The 24,455-nt window shown below is 51.4% G+C and overlaps 1 protein-coding gene across 6 annotated transcripts in view; it reads right to left on the bottom strand.

Moving 5' to 3' along the window:
• The window catches only part of ING5 (inhibitor of growth family member 5), a 39,742-nt gene extending 15,412 nt beyond the window's left edge, over positions 1-24,330 (bottom strand). For 2 of the 6 annotated variants that reach the window (XR_013401798.1, XR_013401797.1), the window contains exons 1-5: positions 11,481-11,544; positions 8,886-8,957; positions 3,862-4,028; positions 1,901-2,012; positions 1,325-1,418 (exon numbers count right to left, since the gene is read on the bottom strand). Coding sequence is in view for 4 of the 6 variants with exons in the window: in XM_015111562.3 (XP_014967048.1) it covers positions 1,325-1,418; positions 1,901-2,012; positions 3,862-4,028; positions 8,886-8,957; positions 11,481-11,517 (482 nt within the window). In the remaining 2 variants the exon portion in view is untranslated. 6 annotated transcript variants of the gene reach the window in all.
• Positions 24,331-24,455: the final 125 nt, after the last annotated feature.

Here is a 24,455-nt window from a genome sequence, read left to right as displayed (position 1 = left end):
CTCCAGCCTGAGTGACAGAGTGAGACTCCATCTCAAAAAAAAAAAAAAAACCTGAAAATTGGGCCGGGTGCAGTGGCTCATGCCTATAATCCCAGCACTTTGGGAGGCTGAGGCGGGTGGATCACCTGAGGTCAGGAGTTCGAAACCAGCCTGGCTAACATGGTGAAACCCCATTTCTACTAAAAATACAAAAAAGTAGCTGGGCATGGTAGTGCACGCTTGTAGTCCCAGCTATCCAGGAGGGTGAGGCAGGAGAATTGTGCCACTGCACTCCAGCCTGGGCATCAAGAGTGAAACCCTGTCTCAAAAAAAACAAAAAACAAAAAACAAAAAAACTGAAAATGGTGCCTTTTTTGTCATGAAGAACTCTTTTTTTTTTTTTTTTTTGAGACAGAATCTCACGCTGTGGACCAGGCTGGAGTGCAGTGGTGCGATCATGGCTCACGATCCTCCCAGCTCAGTTTCCCCTAGTAGCTGGGACTACAGCCCACGCCACTATACTCACCTAATTTTTTCTATTTTTTGTAGAGATGGGGGTCTCACTTTGTTGCCCAGACTGGTCTCAGATTCCTGGGCTCAAGTGATCTTCCCGCCTTGGCCTTCAAAAGTGCTGGAATTATAGGCATGAGCCACCATGCCCAAAACTGACACTCTTTGACCACTCCCCACCAGAATCATCTCCATAGAGGCTTTGTGGCATTTCAGCATTTTCTCTTTAGTCTAAATGTCACTCCTCCGAGGTAATGCTCTGACCTCTTTGGAGGGTACACAATACCTTTGGCAGGGAGGGTGTCAGTGGGAGAATGCTTTAAATAAAGTATCTCAAAGAACTTCAAGTTAAATGACATGTCTATTTAATAAATGTGGCCACATAATTTAACAATGAATATATGCAAACTATATACTGACACATAAAATAACTGACAGATACACAGAAATCTAGCTACTTGAAGAGTGGTTTACATTGGCCTCTGTCAACAACACGCTCACCAACCTACTGTCCCTAGCGGGGCAGCACACACCGTGGCTAAGAAGACAGGCACTGGAGTCAGACTCCAGGTGCAGGCCCAGCCACACCACAGCAGCTCTAACGCCTGGGCAGGTCCCTGCGACACGGAAAATGCCCAACAACGGCACCCCCTCCATGGCTGCGGTGAGGACGGGCTGATGACAGGCACACAGCATAAGAACCAGAAGAACCCGAATGCCACCCAGCACACGGAGTGCACTTCACTCAAGGGTCAGCTTCCATCAGTGTTTCTACATCCGGGATACTGGCTATGGGTATTTGTTCTTCTGGGAAAAAGAGGGGAAAGCCTCTTACCCTCCTTTATGCTTCTTTTTCTTTGGTGTATCTTCCTCTGATGTCCTCCTGCCTCGGCCCCGGGACCCTCTTTTTTCTTTCTGACCCCGGCCTTCTGAAAAACAATCAAGATGAAAATTATTTTTATAGAATTCGCTAAAGCAAGGCAAGTTTTGTGTTTTGTTTTTAAGAAGGAGTCTCGCTCTGTCTCCCAGGCTGGCTGGAGTGCAATGGAACAATCATAGCTCACCGCAGCCTTGACCTCCCAGGCTCAAGCAATCCACCCACCTCAGCCTGCCAAGTAGCTGGGACCACAGGTGTGCACCACTACACCCGGCTAATTTTTAACTTTTTTGTTGAGATGAGGTCTCACTATGTTGCCCAGGTTGGTCTCAAACTCCCAGCCTCAAGCAATCCTCCTGCCTTGGCCTCCCAAAGTGCTGGGGTTACAGGCGTGAGCCACTGTGCCCAGCTTGCAAGACAAGGTTTACCCAAATATGATACTTACCCTAGTGATCATACTTTAATGATTTACTGTGACAAAACTTCAAAACGCCATAGTTAACAGTAATAAAGAAAAAAATTTAACAGACTTGCTTTTTAACCCTCGCCCTCCGGAGCTTTCAAAATCACTGCCCTCCATCTTGTCCTTCAGATCTGCCTCAAAGCGCGCCAGGTCTGCGTCAAGCCTTCGAATGTGTTTATCCACCTACAAAAGGATACCCAAAGTCTTGTTTTAAAGTAAAACTGAAACACCTTAGAAATCACAAATGTACAAAAGTATCCACTAGGAAATGCCTTCTTGCCCTTTAATTGAGTCGTCAATGAACAAACCTCTGCTAAATCCAGGCCCACTATTTCAAAGTCCATGCAAGGTCTTGTGCTTTTTCTGCATATTTTGACTGCAGTGGAATGAATCCCATTTAGGGAAAAGACAGGCGTGTGGGCAATAATGAGAAGCAGAGTTGTGAAATGCGGTGAACAAGGCCTGGGATATCTGACGCTGAATCCTACTTTAAAATGTGGCTACCTGGAGGCCAGGTGCAGCGGCTCACACCTGTAATCCCAGCACTTTGGGAGGTCAAGGCAGTCTGATCACCTGAGGTCAGGAGTTCGAAACCAGCCTGACCAACATGGTAAAATCCCGTCTCTAATAAAAATACAAAAATTAGGGCAGGCGCAGTGGCTCATGCCATAGCCCCAGCACTCTGTGAGGCCGAGGCGGGTGGATCATTTGAGGTCAGGAGTTCGAGACCAGCCTGGCCAACATGGCAAAACCCCATCTCTATTAAAAATACAGGCCAGGCACGGTGGCTCACACCTGTAATCCCAGCACTTTGGGAGGCTGAGGCAGGAGGATCACCTGAGGTCGGGAGTTCGAGACCAGCTTGACCAACATGGAGCAACCCCATCTCTACCAAAAATACAAAATTAGCCGGGCTTGGTGGTGCGTGCCTGTAATCCCAGCTACTCAGGAGGCTGAGGCAGGAGAATCGCTTCAACAAGGGAGGCGGAGGTTGTGGTGAGCCAAGATAGTGGCATTGCACTCCAGCCTGGGCAACAATAGCAAAGCTCTGTCTCAAAAAAAAAACAAAAACAAAAAACAAAAATTAGCCTGTTGGTAATGCCTGTAATCCCAGCTACTCAGAAGGCTGAGGCAGGAGAATCGCTTAAACCTGGGAGGTGGAAGTTGCAGTGAGCTGAGATCATGCCACTGCACTCCAGCCTGGGCAACAGAGCAAGACTGTCTCAAAAATAAAATAAAATAAAATAAAAAATAAGTAAAATAAAATAAAATATGGCCACCTGGAGGTTGGGCATGGTGGCTCATGCCTGTAATCCCAGCACTTTGGGAGGCTGAGGCGGGCGGATCACTTGAAGTCAGGAGTTCGAGACCAGTGTAGCCAACAGGGTGAAACCCCGTCTCTTCTAAAAATGTAAAAATTAGGTGGGCGTGGTGCTGCATGCCTGTAATCCCAGCTACTTGGGAGGCTAAGGCACGAGAATCACTTGACCCTGGGAGGCGGAGGTTGCACTGAGCTAAGATTACACCACTGTACCCCAGCCTGGACGACAAAGTGAGACTGTCTCAAAAAAAAAAAAAAACCAAATGGTTCCTCCGAGCAGATACACAAACAAAAAGGGTCCAGAAAAAAAAAAAAAAACAAGGATGGTCCCACATGAAGTGTATCTTGTCTGTATTTCCTCCAGCAGCGTCAGGCTACCAAAGCTAGCCTTCCACTTGGCTATGCCCATTTCTGGGCAGTTTTTACATTTTGTTGCATGAGAGGCAGTAGAGGTCGGAGGAAGACCCATGGCCCCCGCCCCGCCCTCACCACCTCATAGGTCTGCGGGTGCCGTGGCCCCCGCCCCGCCCTCACCATCTCATAGGTCTGCGGGTGCCGTGGCCCCCGCCCTGCCCTCACCATCTCATAGGTCTGCGGGTGCCGTGGCCCCCGCCCACCCTCACCATCTCATAGGTCTGCGGGTGCCGTGGCCCCCGCCCACCCTCACCATCTCATAGGTCTGCGGGTGCCGTGGCCCCCGCCCACCCTCACCATCTCATAGGTCTGCATGGCCAGCTGCACTTTGTCATCGCTGTATTCCTTGCACTTGCTGTAGGCATTCTGGATCTTCTGCAGGCGCTCCACGCGCTGGTCTGGAGATAGCGTCTTCACCGTGGAGATGTACTCTGCAGCCAGGATGTCAATCTCTGCTTTCTTATCTGATGGAGAAATGGGGGAAAAGCTAGCCCTGCACAAGACACCACGATGGGCTCACTAGACCGGAAACAACTAAAGTCAGCCAACACCAAGTTGTGGCAAAGACGTAGGCTGACATGAACTCACGCCGTGCTGGTGGGAGTGCAAGTGGGCAGAACCGTTCTGCACAAACAGTCTGGGATCATGTGGATGTGCAGACTTTACGGCAGCGTGCCCAGAACAGTCCCAGTTCTGAATGTTACACAGCAGGTGGTCACAGTGCCCTCTTTGACTCTCAAACATCCTGTGTGAATAATTAATTATGTAGTCACCTTTCCTATGCCCTGGCATACTACTCTTTTTTTTGTTTTCTTCTTTTTTCGGTAGAGCAGTCAAGAAAGAACATACTACTCTTAAACACCCTAAAGAAACCTTATGTAACCTAAAGAAATACACGTGGGAAAACATTCATAAGAGCAGGAAACAGAAAACAACCCAAATGTCCAATCCTCAGTGAAATGGAGAAATCAGATATGGTCCCTTCAGACAACAGAGTGCTACTCAGCAACAAACAGAGCAAACCACAGCTACACACAGCAACACGGATGATTCCCACAGAAGGTGACACAGAGCAAAAAGAGCAAGAAACAAAAGAAAACATACCGGATGATTCCATTAATACAAAGGGCAGAAACAGACACAGCTTGTAACTCTTTGGTTTAGAGAGGTAAGAAAACTACTGTTGAAGGCCGGGCGCGGTGGCTCACGCATGTAATCCCAGCACTTTGGGAGGCCAAAGCAGGTGGATCATGAGGTCAAGAGATGGAAACCATCCTGGCCAACGTGGTGAAACCCCGCCTCTTCTAAAAATACAAAAATTAGCTGGGCGTGGAGTTACGCACCTATAGTCCCAGCTACTCAGGAGGGTGAGGCAGGAGAATCACTTAAACCCAGCAGGCAGAGGTTGCCGTGAGTCGAGATTGTGCCACTGCATTCCAGCCTGATGGCAGAGCGAGACTCCGTTTCAGAAAAAAAAAAAAAAAGAAAACTACTGTTAAAGGTGGAAGGTGACTATCACCAAACTCAAGATGGTCACCCCTTGGATGGATGGGTGTCATGACTAGGAGGGTCACAAAGGTCTTCAGGTGCTAAAGGGCTTGATTTCTCCATCTCAGTAGCAGAAAACAGAGAGGTTCACCTGGTAATATTTGTTAAGCAATCTATAAATGTTGTACCTCATTTCTGAATATATGTTACATTTCACAATTAAATAACTCTCTATATTCCCTAGTCAAGATGCTGTACCTAAGCGAAAAAACACAGCTATCTCAGTCTTGCAAAACGTGTGCCTAGGCCGGGCGCGGTGCTCATGGCTGTAATCCCAGCACTTTGGGAGGCTGAGGCGGGTAGATCACCTGAGGTCTGGAGTTCGAGACCAGCCTGACCAACATGGAGAAACCCCATGTCTACTTAAAATACAAAAAATTAGCAGGGTGTGGTGGCGCATGCCTGTAATCCCAGCTACTCAGGAGGCTGAGGCAGAATTGCTTGAACCCAGGAAGTGGAGGTTGTGGTGAGCCGAGATCGTGCCATTGCACTCCAGCGTGGACAGCAAGAGCGAAACTCCATCTCAAAAAAAAAAAAAAAACAATGTGCCCAGCATAATGCATAAAAAATCTCAGGCCAGGCATGGTGGCTCACGCCTGTAATCCCAGCACTTTGGGAGGCCAAGGCGGGCAGATCACCTGAGGTCAGGAGTTCGAGACCAGCCTGACTAACATGAAGAAACCCCGTCTCTACTAAAAATACAAAATTAGTCAGGCATGGTGGCGCATGCCTGTAATCCCAACTGCTTGGGAGGCTGAGGCAGAAGAATCACTTGAACCCGGGAGGCAGAGGTTGTGGTGAGTCGAGATTGCGCCACTGCACTTCAGCCTGGGCAACAAGAGTGAAACTCCATCTCAAAAAAAAAAAAATAAAAGACTCCCACACCAAAACACATTACCACGAAATTTAAAACTTCAGAGATACATCTCAAAAGCTTCTGAATAGGAATAACAACAACAAAAAAAGATCACACATATAAAGGACCAAGAATCCAAACAGCACCAGATTTTTTTTTTTTTTTTTTTTTTTTGAGACGGAGTCTCGCTTTGTCGCCCAGGCTGGAGTGCAGTGGCCGGATCTCAGCTCACTGCAAGCTCCGCCTCCTGGGTTTACGCCATTCTCCTGCCTCAGCCTCCCGAGTAGCTGGGACTACAGGCGCCCACCACCTCGCCCGGCTAGTTTTTTGTATTTTTAGTAGAGACGGGGTTTCACCATATTAGCCAGGATGGTCTCGATCTCCTGACCTCGTGATCCGCCCGTCTCGGCCTCCCAAAGTGCTGGGATTACAGGTTTGAGCCACCGCGCCCGGCCTACAGCACCAGATTTTCTGCAGCAACGTGGAAGCTAGGAGACAAGGCAGCAATGCCGCCAACTTCCTGAGTGAAAACAATTGTCAACCTGGGATTCTATACCCAACCAAACTATCAACTGAGTATGACGCTAGAACAAACACATTTTCAGACATGTTACGTTACAAGAAAATCTACCTTCCTTTTTTTTCTTTTTTTTTTGAGATGTAGTTTTGCTCTTGTTGTCCAGGCTGGAGTGCAATGGTGTGATCTCGGCTCACCGCAACCTCCGCCTCCCAGGTTCAAGTGATTTTCCTGCCTCAGCCTCCCAATTAGCTGGGATTACAGGCACGCGCCACCACACCCGGCTAATTTTATATTTTTAGTAGAGACGGGGTTTCTCCATGTTGGTCAGGCTGGTCTCGAATTCCTGACCTCAGGTGATCTGCCCGCCTCGGCCTCCCAAAGTGCTGGGATTACAGGTGTGAGCCACCGTGCCCGGCCAAGAAAATCTACCTTCCTATGGGCCTTTTTTCAGGAACCTACCAGAGGAAAGGCTCTATCAAAACAGGAGAGCAAGTAAAAAAAAAAGAGGACATTTAAGATTCCAGGAAGAGGGTCCCACACTGAAGAGGGGTGAAAGGAGATCCTAGGAAAACCTCAGGGCAACAAGTGTGCAGTAGGCCTAGAAACAATCAGGACTGTGGCCTCCAGGACAGAGGGTTCCATGGAAAGAAAACACACACAGAACTGTCAGGGTAGACAGCCTGACACTCAGACCAAACGGAAAAGCCCAGCCTGGGAGACGAGGGTAGAATGCAGAAAAAAAAGCCAAGAAACAAGGCAACGAGTAACTCTAAGAAATACGCAAAGTTGGCAGGGCGCGGTGGCTCACGCCTGTAATCCCAGCACTTTGGGAGGCTGAGGCGGGTGGATCGTGAGGTCAGGAGATCGAGACCATCCTGGCTAACATGGTGAAACCCCATCTCCACTAAAAATACAAAAAAAAATTAGCCGGGCATGGTGGCGGGCACCTGTAGTCCCAGCTACTCAGAAGGCTGAGGCAGGAGAGTGGCCTGAACTTGGGAGGCGGAGCTTGCAGTGAGCCGAGTGAGCCACTGCACTCCAGCCTGGGGGACACAGCGAGACTCTGTCCCCCAAAAAACCAAACCAAAACAAAAAAAACAACAAAAGAAATACGCAGACTTATTCAAAAGGGGTCAAATATATAAGCACAGCAGGTGGCATGGCTCAGTGTTAAAGTACCTACACGGTTGCCCAATGGAAGTCCCATCACTGGTCTCACCACAAATTCCAACTAACTACAGCCAGGAGATGGGGGAGCAAGGTGCAGGCAGGTGAGCTGGTGGGGGCCACTGGAGAAGTACAGCTGCATGTGCCATATATGGCTGAACAAAGTTTAAAACTGACAAGAGATAAAATAAGAAACAACAACTAAAACATGTTGTTTAGAAATAAGGAGTTTAAGGGCCGGGCGTGGTGGCTCATGCCTGTAATCCCAGCACTTTGGGAGGCCAAGGCAGGTGGATCATGAGGTCAGGATATCAACACCATCCTGGCTAACATGGTGAACATGGTGAAACCCTGTCTCTACTAAAATTACAAAAAATTAGCCAGGTGAGGTGGCATGTGCCTGTAGTCCCAGCTACTCGGGAGGCTGAGGCAGGCGAATCACTTGAATGTGGGAGGTGGAGGTTGCAGTGAGCCAAGATCGTGCCACTGCACTCCAGCCTGGGCAACAGAGTAAGACTCTCTCAAAAAAAAAAAAAAAAAAAAAGAGAAATGTAGTTAGGGCCAGGCATGGTGGCTCACGCTTGTAATCCCAGTACTTTGAGAGGCCAAGGCAGGCAGATCACGAGGTCAGGAGATCAAGACCATCCTGGCTAATACAGTGAAACCCCATCTCCACTAAAAATACAAAAAAAAAGAAAAATTAGTCGGGCACGGTGGCAGGCACCTGTAGTCCCAGCTACTCAGGAGGCTGACGCAGGAGAATGGCGTGAACCCAGGAGGCGGAGCTTGCAGTGAGCTGAGATCACGCCACTGCACTCCGGCCGGGGCGACAAAGAGAGACTCCGTCTCAAAAAAAAAAAAAAAACAAAAACCGGAGTTAAACACCAAAAGGCCAAAAAATACTACCAAACTTTTAAAACAATGCACACACTACATACTCTGAAAATTGAAAATTTATAAAAGAAAAAAAATGGCAATAAATATTTTGATTGGAAAGGGTGATGGTTATAAGAGCATGATATAAAGATGTGTAAGAACCCAAGAAACTAAATGTGGCTTTGAAAGTATCAACACCTACTGCAAGACACTGGGTGATACCCACAGCCCAGGGCTAGGCCAATGCCCCACTAACCTGGGTCCCCTCAAAACCCTCTGCCCCCAGCCTTCAGGAGCTGCTGGCTCCCAGCTGTCAGAACCCAGTTCTGGTTGTACTGAGAGGCCTAAACCCACCTTCTGTCCTCTGGTCCAGCTCTCGCATCAGCTGGAAGTTCCTCTGAAGTTCGCAGGGAAGGTTCTCGATACCTGAAACACAAAAACATGGAAGTCAGGTACCTCTCAGTAGCAGGACAAAAATTCACCTTCAAAGGTTGTTTTGTCTTTTTTTCTTTTTTTGAGACAAAATTTTGCTCTTGTTGCCCAGGCTGGAGTGCAGTGGTGCAATCTCGGCTCACTGCAACCTACACCTCCCGGGTTCAAGTGATTCTCACGCCTCAGCCTCCCGAGTAGCTGGGATTACAGGTACATGCCACCATGCCCGGCTAATTTTTGTATTTTTAGTAGAGACGGGGTTTCACCAGGTTGGCCAGGCTTGTCTCAAACTCCTGACCTCAAGTGATCTGCCCACCTCAGCCTCTCAAAGTGCGGGGATTACAGGCGTTGAGCCACCAGGCCTGGCCAAAAGTTTTATACTTAAAGTTTAAAATGACAAGCCCACTCTGTCTTCTGTTTCTGTTAGGGTTTGGGGAGCGCCAGGATTGTGATATCATTTTTTGACTTAGGTACCAAATAGTGCTGATAAGAGGCTAACACACTTCAAAAGCTGTCAGAAGTCAAAGAAGGGAGAGGGAAACTTGGAAACCAACAGCAGAGGCAGAGGAGGCCACCTGGCCCCACCCTCTAGGCTACCCCACCTCAGGGAGCAGCATTCTCCAAGGCTCAAGCCAAAATACCCTGGGTCCTCCTTGATCTTCCCCGACTTTACCCAGAAATCCAGTGCATCGAGCAGTGTAGCCACGCTGTCCACGCGACTTTATGCAAGGATAGAAGTGTTTTCTCTCTCGGCCGGGCGCAGTGGCTCACGCCTGTAATCCCAGCACTTTAGGAGGCCGAGCAGGCAAGTCAGTTGAGGTCAGGAGTTCAAGACCAGCCTGGCCAACATGGTGAAACCCCGTCTCTACTAAAAATACAAAAATTATCTGGGCATGGTGGTGCACACCTACAGTCCCAGCTACTCGGGAGGCTAGGGCATGAGAACTGCTTGAACCCGGGAGGCGGAGGTTGCAGTGCGCTGAGATCACACCCTGCAGCCTGGGCAACAGGGTGAGACTCGATTTCAAAAAAAAAAGAAAAAGAAAAAAGAAAAGAAATGCTCTTTCTCTGAGCTGCCCAAGACAGTGGTGGCCATCCCGAGCTACTGAGCACTGGAAATGGAACTAACGCTATTCAATTTTTAATTTTACTTAAATAGTCCCTGTGGCTATCGCAATCATCCCCAACAGTCTGCCAGGAAGACCCCCGTGCTGTTTTCCAGTCTGCACTGATATCCCCTAGAGCAGGCCAACCTCCGCCCCCTGCACAGCTGACACAGGCTCCTGAGGGGGGCTGCCTCTTCCGGTCTTGGCCACCCTCCTATCTGCTGTTCACAGTTACCAGGCAATCATTTTAAACCTAACGCTATCTTATGCATCTGATGCTTCCAGCCCGTGTTTTCCCAGGTCCCCTAGAGGACAGAGGCGCAGCCTCCCAGGCACACACACAGTCAACCCTCGTTGGGAGGCCAGCCCACTGGCTGGGCACCAGGATGGAGAAGGCTTCTCCTCCAGCGTGCTCCCGGGTTTGACTCTTCTACCCGGGGAACCCCCCACTACTCAGACCCCCACGAGACAGCAGAGCACATGGGCAGAACAGGGCGTCCCCCTAGGGCAAGGGTCTCCAACTCCAGGCCACGGCTCACTCGCCACTGTCTCAGCTCCTGGGCGAGTGCCAGGCCGAAGACCATGAGGATCCCCAGTGCAGCGCCCACATAAGGGCCCTCCAGAGTCACCAAGCACAACCCCAAACACCGCGACCCCAAAGCTGTGCCCATTCCGGGCCGACGTCAGGGGTCCCGCGTGGGCTCTGCCCCTCTACGAGCGGGGGACCCTGAGCAGTCTGCTGGGCAGCGCTGGGCCTTCCCTGGTCTGTAGAGTGAGGGAAAGCACCATCGCTCAGCCGCTGGGGGCGCCGACCTGCTGCCACCTGGACACAGCACCGCCCGCCCACCAGGGCCGACTCGGCGCCGCCCTCCCCGTCTCCGAGCTGCAGTCCCCAGGGCCGGGGAGAGACGCCCCGTGGCCCGCACGCCCTCCCCAGCCGCGGTCACACAAGAGGCCGGCGCACAGCCAGGCGGGGGCCCAAACCCCGGAGCCCCCAAGCCCCGGAGCCCCGCAGCGGGTGTCAGCTCGACCTGCAGACCGGACGGGACGGGCGGGGCCGGGAACGGGCGGGGCCGGAGCTGGGGGCGGAGACGAGGCGGGGCCTGGGTGGGGGCGGGACCTAAGCTATGGGCGGGACGAGTCCGCAAGCCCCGCCCACCCGGCCCCGCCCCGCCGTGACGCACCTGGAATTGGCGCGGCCGAGCCGGCGGGACCCCCCTCGCCCGCCCCCCGCGCCCTCCCCTCTCTTGCGGCCCTGCCCCGCCCCGTCCGCGCGCCCCAAGTCGCACCCGGCAGCGCCCGCCGCCCTCCCGAGCCCACGGGGTCTGCATGCGGTGCCCGGCGCGCGGGGGTCTGCGGCACTGGGAGCTCCGCGTGGGCGGCGGGCGCGGGGCCCGCGGAGCGCGCTTACTGTCGAGATAGTGCTCCAAGTACATGGCGGTCGCCATCTTCGTCCGCGGCCGCGCTCGGGGTCTGCGCGGGCGGGCGGTGCCGCGGGAGGCGGGGGCGGGGCGGTGCCAGCGCGCTCACTATTCATGAGACGCGCGCGCTCATTGGCCGCGGTCGGGGGCGGGGCCGGACGCGCCCCTAGGCTTCCGGCGGGCGGCGGGCTGCGGGGCCCGGGCGGAGGTCGTGGTGGCGGCGTCGTGCAGCGAGCTGGACCCAGGGCCGCAGCAGATCGGAGGCCGAGGAGCAGGGGTTCCCGGCCCCGCCGCCCGCCGTACAGCCCAAGGCACCGAGGTGGGCGTCTCCCCTCCGAACCTGCCAGCGACCCCAGGGCCACCAGACGCCAACACGTGGCCCCGGAGACCTCGGGCACGTCCTGACGGCGCTGCTCCCGGCCAGGATCCCGGCCAGGCCGCCACGAGGCCCCACCTTCCCGAAGGCTCCTTGGGGCCTGTCTGGCTCAGCGCCTTCCCTCCGGACCCCGAGCCTCCGGGGCCTCAGCCCGGCCTGAGCCGAGGGCCGGCACCGCGTGGCCGGAGCGAGCTGTCCCCTCCCTCAGGGCCTGGACCCTAGCGCCCTCCCCGGGCAAGGCCGCCCCTTCCCTCAAAGGAAAGCGGCCGCCCCGCCCAGCACCAGTGAGGGCACCAGCTCCTTTGCTGCCACCTGTCGAGGCAGGCAGCACCCGCACCATCTGGATGCCTTGGCCGAAACGGCACGTGCAAGCAATATGATATAGTTAATAAGATGGCGTGCAAAGGTGTGCAGTAAGATGCATGCAAAAATACTGGAGAAGGCCGGCACGCTGTGTCACGCCTGTAATCCCATCACTTTGGGAGGCCAACGCGGGCGGATCACTTGAGGCCTGGAGTTTGAGACCAGCCTGGCCAACGTGGCGAAACCCCGAGGCTATTAAAAATTAAAAAAAAAAAAAATTAGCCGGGCGTGGTGGTGCACGCCTGTAGTCCCAGCTACCCCGGAGGCTGAGCCCGGGAGGCAGAGGTGGTAGTGAGCGGAGATCACGTCTGCACTCCAGCCTGGCCGACAGAGCAAGACTCTGTCTCCAAAAAAATTTTTTTAAAGAAAAAAAAATACTGGAGAAACATAATTAAAATATGTTTAGGACTCTGAGCGGTGGCTCGCGCCTGTAATCCCAGCACTTTGGGAGGCCGAGGCGGGCAGATCACTTGAGGGCAGGAATTTGAGACCAGCCTAGCCAACGTGGTGAAACCATGTCTCTACTAAAAGTACAAAAATTACTGGAGCGTGGTGGCGGGCACCTGTAATCCCAGCTGCTCAGAGACTGAGGCAGGAAAATTACTTGAACTTGGGAGGTGGCGGTTGCAGTGAAACGAGATCACGTCACTGCACTGCAGCTTGGGTGACAAGCGCAAGACTCCGTCTCAAAATAATAATAATACAAAAATTAGCCAAGCATGGTGGCAGGTGCCTGTAATCCCAGCTACTAGGGAGGCTGAAGCGGGAGAATCGCTTGAGCCTGGGAGGCGGAGGTTGCAGTGAGTCGAGATTGCACCACTGCACTCCAGCCTGGGTGGCAGAGCAAGACTCCATCTCAAAAGTAAAATAAAATTGGGCAGGCGCGGTGGTTTACGCCTGTAATCCCAGCACTTTGGGAGGATGAGGCGGGCGGATCACGAGGTGAGGAGACCGAGACCATCCTGGCTAACAGGGTGAAACCCCGTGGATCATGAGGTCAATAATTCGAGACCAGCCTGGCTAACGTGGCAAAACCCCATTTCTACTAAAAATACAAAACTGGCCAGGCACGGTGGCTCACACCTGTAATCCCAGCACTCTGGGAGGCCGAGGCGGGTGGATCACGAGGTCAGGAGATCTAGACCATCTTGGCTAACACAGTGAAACCCCGTCTCTACTAAAAATACAAAAAAATTAGCCAGGCGTGGTGGCGGGCGCCTGTAGTCCCAGCTACTCGGCAGGCTGAGGCAGGAGAATGGTGTGAACCTGGGAGGCGGAGCTTGCAGTGAGCCGAGATTGCACCACTGCACTCCAGCCTGGGCGACAGAGCGAGACTCCGTCTCAGAAAAAAAATACAAAACTTAGCTGGACATAATGGCTGGTGCCTGTAATCCCAGCTACTCAGGAGGCTGAGGAAGGAGAATCACTTGAACCCGGTACGTGGAGGTTGCAGTGAGCTGAGATCGTGCCACTGCACTCCAGCCTGGGTGACAGAGTGAGACTCCATCTTAAAAAATAAAATAAAATAATTAAAAATGTTTAAATATTAGTTTTTGGGGGGATTCTTCTCTGCCTCCTAACTTTGTGTAGCATCATCATGCAGTGTTCACCAGTACCCATGTTTCTCCTCTTCCCACCTCACAGCTGGACACCCCCAAGCTGGGACTCCAACTCATCTCTGGCAGGTCTTTAATGGGTGAAGTGTGTGTCACTTCCCAGTCCTGTCTCTATTTTCTGTGATCTCAAGAGAACATCCGAAAGGCTCCCCAGGCCCCAAGAACTGATGACCACTAGATGGAAAGTGTAGAGGCCCCAGAACCCCCCGCCCCACCCCCAGCCACGTCCTTGACTTCAGAGATGCAGCGTTGCTGGTCACACAAATTAGCATAACCTGATCAAAGGAGCAGTACTTTTTTTTTTTGAGACGGAGTGTCGCTTTGTCACCCAGGCTGGAGTGCAGTGGCCGGATCTCGGCTCACTGCAAGCTCCGCCTCCTGGGTTTACACCATTCTCCTGCCTCAGCCTCCCGAGTAGCCGGGACCACAGGCACCCACCACCTCGCCCGGCTAGTTTTTTGTATTTTTAGTAGAGATGGGGTTTCACCGTGTTAGCCAGGATGGTCTTGATCTCCTGACCTCATGATCCACCCATCTCGGCCTCCCAAAGTGCTGGGATTACAGGCTTGAGCCACCGCGCCCAGCCAGGAGCAGTACTTTCATTATTTAAACTGCATTTTTAAAGACAGTAAGCCAGGTGCTGTGACTCAAATCTGTATGATCACCATGAGAGGCTGAGGTGGGAGGATGGCTTGAGCCCAGGAGGTCTAGGCTGCAATGAGTCATGATCAAACCACTGTACTCTTGTCTGGGTGACAGAGACTCCCATCTAAAAAAACAAGTTATGTCCCCCTTGGTGAACTCTTCCCTAAACCCCAGTCAAATACTGAAAACCAGAAACAATGTTGTTGCCACTATTATGTTCATTATAAAAATGCAGGCCGGGCATGGTGGCTTACACCCATAATCCCAGCATTTCGAGAGGCCGAGGCAGGCGGATCACCTGAGATCAGGAGTTGGAGACCAGCCTGACCAACATGGTGAAACCCCGTCTCTACTAAAAATACAAAAAAAATTAGCCAAGCTTGGTGGCAGGTGCCTGTAGTCCCAGCTACTTGGGAGGCTGAGGCACAAGAATTGTTTGAACCAGCCCAGAAAGCAGAGGTTGCAGTGAGTCGAGATCGTGCCACTGCACTCCATCCTGGATAACAGAGCCAGAAGGCCGGGTGTGGCGACTCATGCCTGTAATCCCAGCACTTTGGGAGGCCAAGGCAGGCGGATCATGAGGTCAGGAGATGGAGAGCATCCTGGCTAACATGGTGAAACGCCGTCTCTACTAAAAATACAAAAAAATTAGCTGGGCGTGGTGGCGGGCGCCTGTAGTCCCAGCTACTCAGGACGCTGAGGCAGGAGAATGACGGGAGGCGGAGGTTGCAGTGAGCTGAGATCACGCCACTGCACTCCGGCCTGGTTGACAGAGTAAGACTCCATCTCAAAAAAAAAAAAAAAAATGCTTGGTGGCTCATGCCTGTAATCCCAGCACTTTGGGAGGACGAGGTGGGCAGATCACCTGAGGTCAGGAGTTTGAGGCCAGCCTGAGCAACGTGCAGAAACCCCGTCTCTAATAAAAATACAAAATTAGCCAGGTGTGGTGACACATGCCTGCAATCTCAGCTGCTTGGGAGCCTTAGGAAGGAGAATCGTTTGAACTTGGGAGATGGAGGTTGCAGTGAGCTGAGGTCAGGCCATTACACTCCAGCCTGGGCAACAAGAGCGAAACTCCTCAAAAAAAAGAAAAACAAAAAACAAAAAAAAAATTGACCGGGTGTGGTGGCTCACGCCTGTAATCCCAGCACTTTGGGAGGCCGAGGTGGGTGGATCACCTGAGGTCGGGATTTCGAGACCAGCCTAATATGGAGAAACCCCATCTCTAATAAAAATACAAAATTAGCTGGTGTGGCGGCAGCTGCCTGTAATAGCTACTTGGGAGGGTGAGGCAGGAGAATCGCTTGAACCCAGGAGGTGGAGGTTGTGGTGAGCCGAGATTGTGCCATTGCATTCCAGCCTGGGCAACAAGAGCAAGACTCCGTCTCAAAAACAAAAAAATCAAACCATACAGGAACTTGTAGCTTCCCACCTCCCCAGGGGGCAGGACTGTGATTGCCTTTTTCACCTTTCAGTCCTAATGTTAGCAGTTTGAGTGCATCCTTACTGGCTTCATTTAATTATAGACTATTTTTCCATCAGTTTTAGGTTTATGGAAAAATTGAACAGAAAGTAGAGTTCTCATATACTCCCCCTGCCACACACACACACACACACACACACACACACACACACACAGATTCCTCTATTATAAACATTTTGCATTAATGTGTTACATTTGTTACAACTGATGAAACAATATTGATAATTATTAGCCAAAGTCCATCATTATTTCCATAAGAGTTCATTCTGCCTTGTGCTTTATTTATTTGTTTGTTTGTTTAGAGATGGAGTCTGGCTTCTTTGCCCAGGCTGGAGTGCAGTGGTGCAATCTTGGCTTACTACAACCTCCGTCTTCTGGGTTCAAGCGATTCTCCTGCCTCGGCCTCCCAAGTAGCTGGGACTACAGGCAGGCGCCACCACGCCTGGCTAAGTTTTGTGTTTTAAGTAGAGATGAGGTTTCGCCCTGTTGGCCAGGCTGGTTTCAAACTCCTAACCTTAGGTGATCCACCAGCCTCGGCCTTCCAAAATGCCGGGATTACGGGCATGAGCCACCGCGCCCGGTGCCTGATGCATTCTTACAGGTTTTGACAAACGTATGATGTCAGCTGCCCCCATTACATGTCATACAGCATAGTCTTATGGCCCTAAAAATCCCCTGCGCTTCCCTATTCATCCCTCTCCCCTCCCCTGAAGCCCCTGGCAACCACTTATCATTTTACTGTTTCCATAGTTTGCTTTTCCCAGAATGTCGTGTAATTGGAATCATACAGTGTGAGCCTTTTTAGGATGGCTCCTTTCACTCAGCAACATGCATTTAAGGCCCCAGCATGCCTTTCCGTGGCTTAATAGCTAGTTCATGTTTAATTTGAAAAATATTCCAATGTCTGGATGTTCCACAGTTTACCCATGTACTTATCAAAGAGCATCTTGGTTGTTTCCAATTTTTGGTTATTATATTATTATTATTATTATTTTGAAACACAGTCTTTCGCTCTGTCACCCAAGCTAGAGTGCAATGGTGCAATCTCAGCTCACTGCAACCTCTGCCTCCCGGGTTAAAGCGATTCTCCTGCCTCTCCGTCCCAAGTAGCTGGGATTACAGGTGCCTGCCACCATGCCCAGCTAATTTTTGTATTTTTAGTAGAGACAGGGTTTTGCCACATTTGCCAGGATGGTCTCTATTCCTTGACCCGTGATCTGCCGGCCTCAGCCTCCCAAAGTGCTGGGATTACAGGCGTGAGCCACCATGCCCAGCCTCCGTTATTATTATTATTTTTAGAGTCAGGGTCTCGCTCTGTCACCCAGGCTGAAGTGCAGTGGCACAATCATGGCTCATGCAGCCTCCACCTCCTGGGTTCAAAGGACCTGTTGCCTCAGCCCTGAATATCTGGGACTATAAGCACGCACTGTGACACCTGGCTGATTTTTAAATTTTTCTGTAGAGTTGGGGTATCTATGTTGCCCAGGCTGGTCTCCAACTCCTGGGTTCAAGCACTATTCCAGCCTCAGCCTCCCCAAGTGCTAGGATTACAGACATGAACCACCGTGCCCAGCACTTGCCCATTTTTTCATTGGGTTGTTCTTTTATTGAGTCACAGTACCATTTTTCTACTACTTACTTTTTGTTTTGTTGTTTGTAGGTTGTTTTTGAGATGGAATATTGCACTGTCACCCCGGCTGGAGTGCAGTGGCAAGATCACAGCTTGCTACAACCTCCACCTCCCAGGTTCAAGCGATTCCTCGGCCTTGGCCTCCCGAGTAGCTAGGATTACAGGCGCCCACCGCCACACCCGGCTAATTTTTTGTATTTTTAGTAGAGATGGGGTTTCACTACGTGGGGCCAGGCTGGTCTCGAACTCCTCACCTCATGACCTGCCCATCTCGGCCTTCCAAAGTGGTGGGATTACAGGCGTGAGCCACCGAGCCCAGCCTGTTTTGTTTTTTGAGACAGGCTCTCACATTGTCACAGGCTGGAGTGCAGTGGTGTGATCACAGTCCACTGCAGCTTGACCTGCTGGGCTCAAGCAATCCTCTTGCCTTGGCCTTCGCGATGCTGGGACTACAGGTGTGAGCTGACTTACGTTTTTAGCTGAATACTCCTTGTGAACATCTGGCCCTGCTTTACTCACCCTGCTTTGTCCCATTGACTAGATTTATTTTATTGTGGTGGCGTATCAGACTTCAACAAACTCCTTACAGATGTCCCCAATCTTTCAGTATCATAAATCATGCTCTAATGAACATGGCTATACATATAACTGCGTGTATCTGCCACCATTATGTATCACCGCCTTACAGACCGCCTTACAGACTCCTGAAAACCTAGTGGTTTAAAAAAACTTTTTTTTTTTTTTTTAAGACAGAACCTTGCTCTGTCACACAGGCTGGACTGCAGTGGCACGATCTCGGCTCACTGCAACCTCCACCTCCTGGGTTCAAGCAATTCTGCTGCCTCAGCCTCCTGAGTAGGTGGGACTACAGGCGTGTGCTACCACGCCTAGATACTTTTTGTATTTTTAGCAGAGATGGGCTTTCACCCAATTGGCCAGGCTGGTCTTGAACTCCTGACCTTGTGATCCACCCACCTCGGCCTCCCAAAATGCTGAGATTACAGGCGTGAGCCACCATGCCCGGCCCAGAACCATTGTGTTACGTGTGACAGTGTGCCAGGAATTTCAGCAGCTCCACTGGGTAATCCTGTCCAGTGTGACAGAACAGAGATCACCGGGGTGGCTAGAAGGCTGACGTCAGCTGGCACCGTGGGCCAGAACACCCACGTGTGGCCTCTCCAGCACAGCAGTCTCAGCAGCAGGAGGTCTGAGTCCCAGGAGGCTGGGGTGGAAGTCGCCTGGGTGACCTCACTTTGGTAGCCCCAAGACATCACCTGACTACATTCTATTGGTCAAGCAAGTCACTGGGGCCAACCCAGATTGAATGGGAGAAACATTATACCCCTACCGAACAATGGGAGGAGGAGCAAGGATATCACATTGTCTCACCAGTCCTTTTTTTTTTTGCAATGGAGTCTCATTCTGTTGCCAGGCTGGAGTGCAGTGGCGTGATCTCAGCTCACCGCAATCTCTACCTCCTGGGTTCAAGCGATTCTCCTGCCTCAGCCTCACATAATTTATTGTATTTTTAGTAGAGATGGGGTTTTACCATGTTAGCCAGGATGGTCTTGATCTCTTGACCTCGTGATCCACCCGCCTTGGCCTCCCAAAGTGCTGGGATTACAGGCGTGAGCCATCTCGCCTGGCCTGCAGTACATTTCTAATAATTTTTTCTAAAGAACTGGTAGGGCCGGGCGCCTCTCAAAACAGAAAATAAGAAAAGAAAGAAAGAAACAGTACTGCAGGCTCAGAGAGTATTGCTTTTTTTTTTTTTTTTTTTTTTTTGAGACAGAGTCTGTTTTGCCCAAGCTGGAGTACAGTGGCGCAATCTCAGCTCACTGCAACCTCTGCCTGCCAGATTCAAGTGATTCTCCTGCCTCAGCCTTCCGAGTAGCTGGCATTACAGGCACCCGCCACCAAGCCTAATTTTTTTTGTATTTTTATTAGATGAGTTTCACTATGTTGGCCAGGCTGGTCTCGAACTCCTGACCTCGTGATCCACCCACTTTGACCTCCCAAAGTGCTGGGATTACAGGCATGAGCCACCATGCCTGGCCTAGTATTGCACATTTTAAGGGCTGATACTTTTAAATGAATTGCCCAAAGGGAAGGTTACACCAAGCGGCATGGCCACTGGTTGTGTTTTCCATACTTCGGCCAACCCTAGATTTCATCAGGCTTTAAAAATTTTTAACCTTCGCTAAACTCATGGGTGGGGGGGGAAGCCAACCTTAAATGTCTTAATCATATTTATTTCATTTTAAGTGAAGCTAAACATTTTTAAAACATATTTGTTGCCTATTTGTAGTTCTTCCATCCTTTTCTGCTTTATATCTTTTACTGACTCTTTTTTTTTTTTTTGAGACAGAGTCTCGCTCTGTCGCCCAGGCTGGAGTGCAGCAGTGCGATCTTGGCTCACTGCAAGCTCCGCCTCCCGGGTTCACGCCATTCTCCTGCCTCAGCCTCTCCAGTAGCTGGACTACAGGCGCCGCCACCACACCCGGCTAATTTTTTGTATTTTTAGTAGAGACGGGGTTTCACCGTGTTAGCCAGGATGGTCTCGATCTGCTGACCTCGTGATCCGCCCGCCTCGGCCTCCCAAAGTGCTGGGATTACAGGCGTGAGCCATCGCGCCCAGCCATCTTTTACTGATTCTCTATGTAGAAACTGGTCTTCATGTATTTTGTCTAAAAAAATATATTTATTATTAAGGGTTATTGGCCCTCACATATCATATATTAAATATAACTCTCCCAGAGACCAATTTGTCTTCTTTCATTCACACACACAAAACTGGCAAACACTTTTGAAGGGACCTTATTTTAGAAACTGCCAGAGAGGGCCAGGCACAGTGGCTCACGCCTGTAATCCCAATACTAAATTTAGGAGGCTGAGGCAGGTGGATCACCTGAGGTCAGGAGTTCCAGACCAGCCTGGCCAACATGGTGAAACTCCATCTCTACCGAAAATACAAAATTAGCTGGGCGTGGTGGTGGCACCTGTAATCTCAGCAACTTGGGAGGCTGAGGCAGGAGAATCCCTTGAACCTGGGAGGCAGAGTTTGCATTGAGCCGAGATTGCGCCATTGCACTCCAGTCTGGGCAACAAGAGCAAAACTCTGTCTGGAAAAAAAACAAAACAAAACTGCCAGAGAGATGGCTCGTGCCTGCTGTGGTCTGCTTAGAGCAAGTTTCTCAACCTTGGCACAAGGGACACTTTGGGTCTGATGACATTTCACTGTGTGGGGCCACATCATGCTTCATAGGATGTTTACCCAGCATCCCTGGCCTATACCCACTAGATGCTGTTAGTACCCCCATCCCAATCCAAATGTCCCCAGACCGAGGCTCTGTCTGGAGAAAAAAAAAAAAAAAAAAAGCAAGCAAGCAGAGAACCTAATGAACCCATGTGTCCACCTGCATCTTTCTGCAATTATCAGCCTGTGGCCAACTCCATTTCACCTATTATCTCTGACCACACAGACCCAGCATCCCACATTTCACCCATGAAGTGGATCTACTCGCCTATCGGGCCTCCAGGGTCTTGTGGAGTGACTCTCGCACCCATTGCTCCAGGACAGACAGTGCTGGAAATCAGGCTGAGGCTGTCAGCGTGGCAGTACGAAGGACACTGGATTCTCAGCCACATAGACCCTCCTACGCCCACGCCAGGACTGAGGTCAGCAGGCCGGGGTGTGGCGGTCATCCTGTGATCAGGCAGGAACACCAAGAGAACTGCTAGAATGTGGACCAACCTGATGTCCTGAGTCACAGAGCTCCTGCCTAACACTGGACTTCATGTAATGTCAGATGACTGAATACCTTAATGCTCTGAGCCACAGTGGGCTGGCTGGTATTCCGCTACCTGTGCTAAAAAGCATCCTACGAGAGGTACACCGTGCTGGAATAGGAAAAGTGTTTCTTGTATCTTATTAACACACTTCAAGATGCTCATGTGCTTCAGCAATCCCTGCAGTCAAAAGGGTCCTCCACTCCCCAGTACACAAGGCCCAGCCAGCCAGATTCCCTCCATCCTCACCTTCCTCCCGTCCCAGGGGAGCCAGGAAAGCCATGCATGCACCAACACGGATGCCCTGTGTTCCTCCTCATCAGCCTGCTGAGTCCTCCTGGACCTGACAAGAGGCAGTACTGCAGCCTCGCCCAGCCCCGGGAACGTGGTCTTCCTTACTACAATCCCCTTCATCCTTTGGAGGGCAACAAGATGGTATTTTATAAGGAGGTATCAATCAGAAAAAAGGGATATTACTTTGATTATCTATGTAAGAGAATAATAAGTACCATTCTTAGTACTTGTAAGCGTTCGCTAGGTTGTGCTGTGGTAACAAAGGATCCCGAAGTCTCAGTGACTCGAAATCACAATGGCTTACTTCTTGCTGACGGCTGTACTTCACGTGCCTTTGTTACAGGATCTGGGGTGAAAAATCAGCTCTCACTGTGCACATGCTGTGTTCATGCTGGGGGCAGAAAGGGAGGGACTAAACCACAAAACACCTTTTAGAGCTTCTGCCTGAACGGGGCACAAGACAGCAGAATACTTTACATCACCATTTGGAAGTCTCACAGCTAAGCTGGACGTCAAGGAAGGGCAGGCCGGGTGCGGTGGTTCACGTCTGTAATCCCAATACTTAAGGAGGCTGACATGGGTGGATCACCCGAGGTCAGGAGTTCGAGACCAGCCTGGCAAACATAGTGAAACCCCATCTCTACTAAAAATACAATAATTAGCTGGGCGTGGTGGCAGGCGCCTGTAATCTCAGCTACTTGGGAGTTGAGGCAGAATAGGCTGAACCTGGGAGGTGGAGGTTGCAGTGAGCCGAGATCATGCCATTGCACCCCATTCTGGGCCACAAGAGAGAAACTCCGTTTCAAAAAAAAAAAAAAAATTAAATTAAAAAATAAAATAAATTAAAAATACAAAAATTAGCCAGGCGGGTGGTGGCAGGCACCTATAATCCCAGCTACTCAGGAGGCTGAGGCAGGAGAATCGCTTGAACCTGGCAAGTGGAGGTTGCAGTAAGCCGAGATTGCGCCAATGCACTCCAGCCTGGGCGACAGAGCAGGACTCCATCTCAAAAAAAATAAAAATAAAAGTAAATTAAAAAGGAAAAAAGGGCATAACTGGTAATAATAATATAACCCACATCCTTCCAGAACCCCAAACTGAATTGGGCAGGGTTCAGCTACTGGAAAACACAAAGCTACTCTAGGTATGCAGTGATAATGGGCTTACACAAAGGCTGGGAGCAAAGTCAGGGAAATTGTTGCCAATGACCTCAGCCCAAAGCACTGAAGTGGGTGGAGGTCTCAAGAGCTCATGGCAAAGCCAATGCAAACTCAACACTAGAAAGCTACCAGCAATCTCTTGGTCTACATCAGTGAGGCAGGTGGTTCTCAAAAGCTCATTAGCAAACAGCCTTGAATTTCATCTATATTTCTGGCTGAGAGTGCCTCCCAAGAATAATCACCTCCAAAGGTATGAGTGCCTCTCTCTGGCAGGCTGTAATACAGAGCTACACAGATGATTCTGGGAAATGCAGTTCCTACCTTTTCTTCTGCTAAGCAGAAAGTGAGGTCTAGCTGACAACCGACAATTTGGCACATAAAGATAGTAATTTAGGTATCTAAAATAACAAAAAGTCTCATCTGAGAAATGTCCAGGCAGCCAGATATCCCTAAGATAACAGCAAACACGACTGAGCGCTTTCTAGATGCCAGGGACACTTCGCGGGACTTTTTCCACCTCTCTATAGCAGAGACAGTTTTTCCTCTTACCATCATGACCCACATTTCAGAGGAGTTGGAGGCATGGAAAGAGGAAACAACTTGCCCGTTCTCTCTCCGTGCTATAATTTGTATACATCATCTTTTAAAACGGACTTTTTGGCCTGGCGCGGTGGCTCACGCCTGTAATCCCAGCACTTTGGGAGGCCGAGGCGGAGGATCACGAGGTCAGGAGATCGAGACCATCCTGGCTAACACGGTGAAATCCCGCCTCTACTAAAAATACACAAAATTAGCCGGGTGTGGTGGCGGCGCCTGTAGTCCCAGCTACTCGGGAGGCTGAGGCAGGAGAATGGCTTGAACCCGGGAGGCGGAGGTTGCAGTGAGCCGAGATCGCGCCACTGCACTCCAGCCTGGGCGGCAGAGCGAGACTCCGTCTCAAACAAAAGAACAACAAAAAACAACAACAAAACAACAACACAAACACACACACGGACTTTTCAGAGCCCTGCAGTTTTGCGCTTCAGGAACAATGGTGAACATTTATCAACCCCACGGTTTTACTACAACTGCCAGGTAGCCAGTGTCTACACAGCCCCCTATCCTGCCCCTGCTGTCAAACACAGCGTTTCCAGAACGCAGTCGGGGTGGGCTCCAGGTGAGCTCTGGGAGGCGCCCCGGCTGAGCCTGGGCACTGGGCCCCGCGCTTCGGAAGGCATCTCGCTCGTGCGTCTCGCGCGCCGCGGGACCGGAGTCCTCGCGCGTGCAGCGGGCACCGCAGGGCCGTGAGTCGGGCCCGCTGCGCGCAGCCAGGAGCCAACGAGAGGCGACGCTGCCCGGGCAGCGCCCGGGAGCCCCTCCGACCCTGCCCCCCGCTCGTCCGCGCCCTGACCCAGCGTCTGCAGCCATCCAGCCCGCGCGGCGTCACCGGCTCTCCCGAAGCGAAAGGCTCTGCTAGCCCGAGGACGGAGGCCCGCACGGGACACGGGGCACCGGTTTCCGCCCCGGAAGCCCAGGACGCTGCTCCAGTGCCGGCAAGGCCCAGGGCGCAGGCGCGAGTGTCGGTCCCACAGCGCGTCGCCCTCGCCCCAGCCCCGGCCAATCCCTTCGA

Source organism: Macaca mulatta, chromosome 12, assembly GCF_049350105.2.
Source record: "Macaca mulatta isolate MMU2019108-1 chromosome 12, T2T-MMU8v2.0, whole genome shotgun sequence".
NCBI lineage: Eukaryota > Metazoa > Chordata > Mammalia > Primates > Cercopithecidae > Macaca > Macaca mulatta.
Note: the sequence above shows the minus strand (reverse complement) of the source record. Positions and strands in the feature narration are given on the sequence as shown.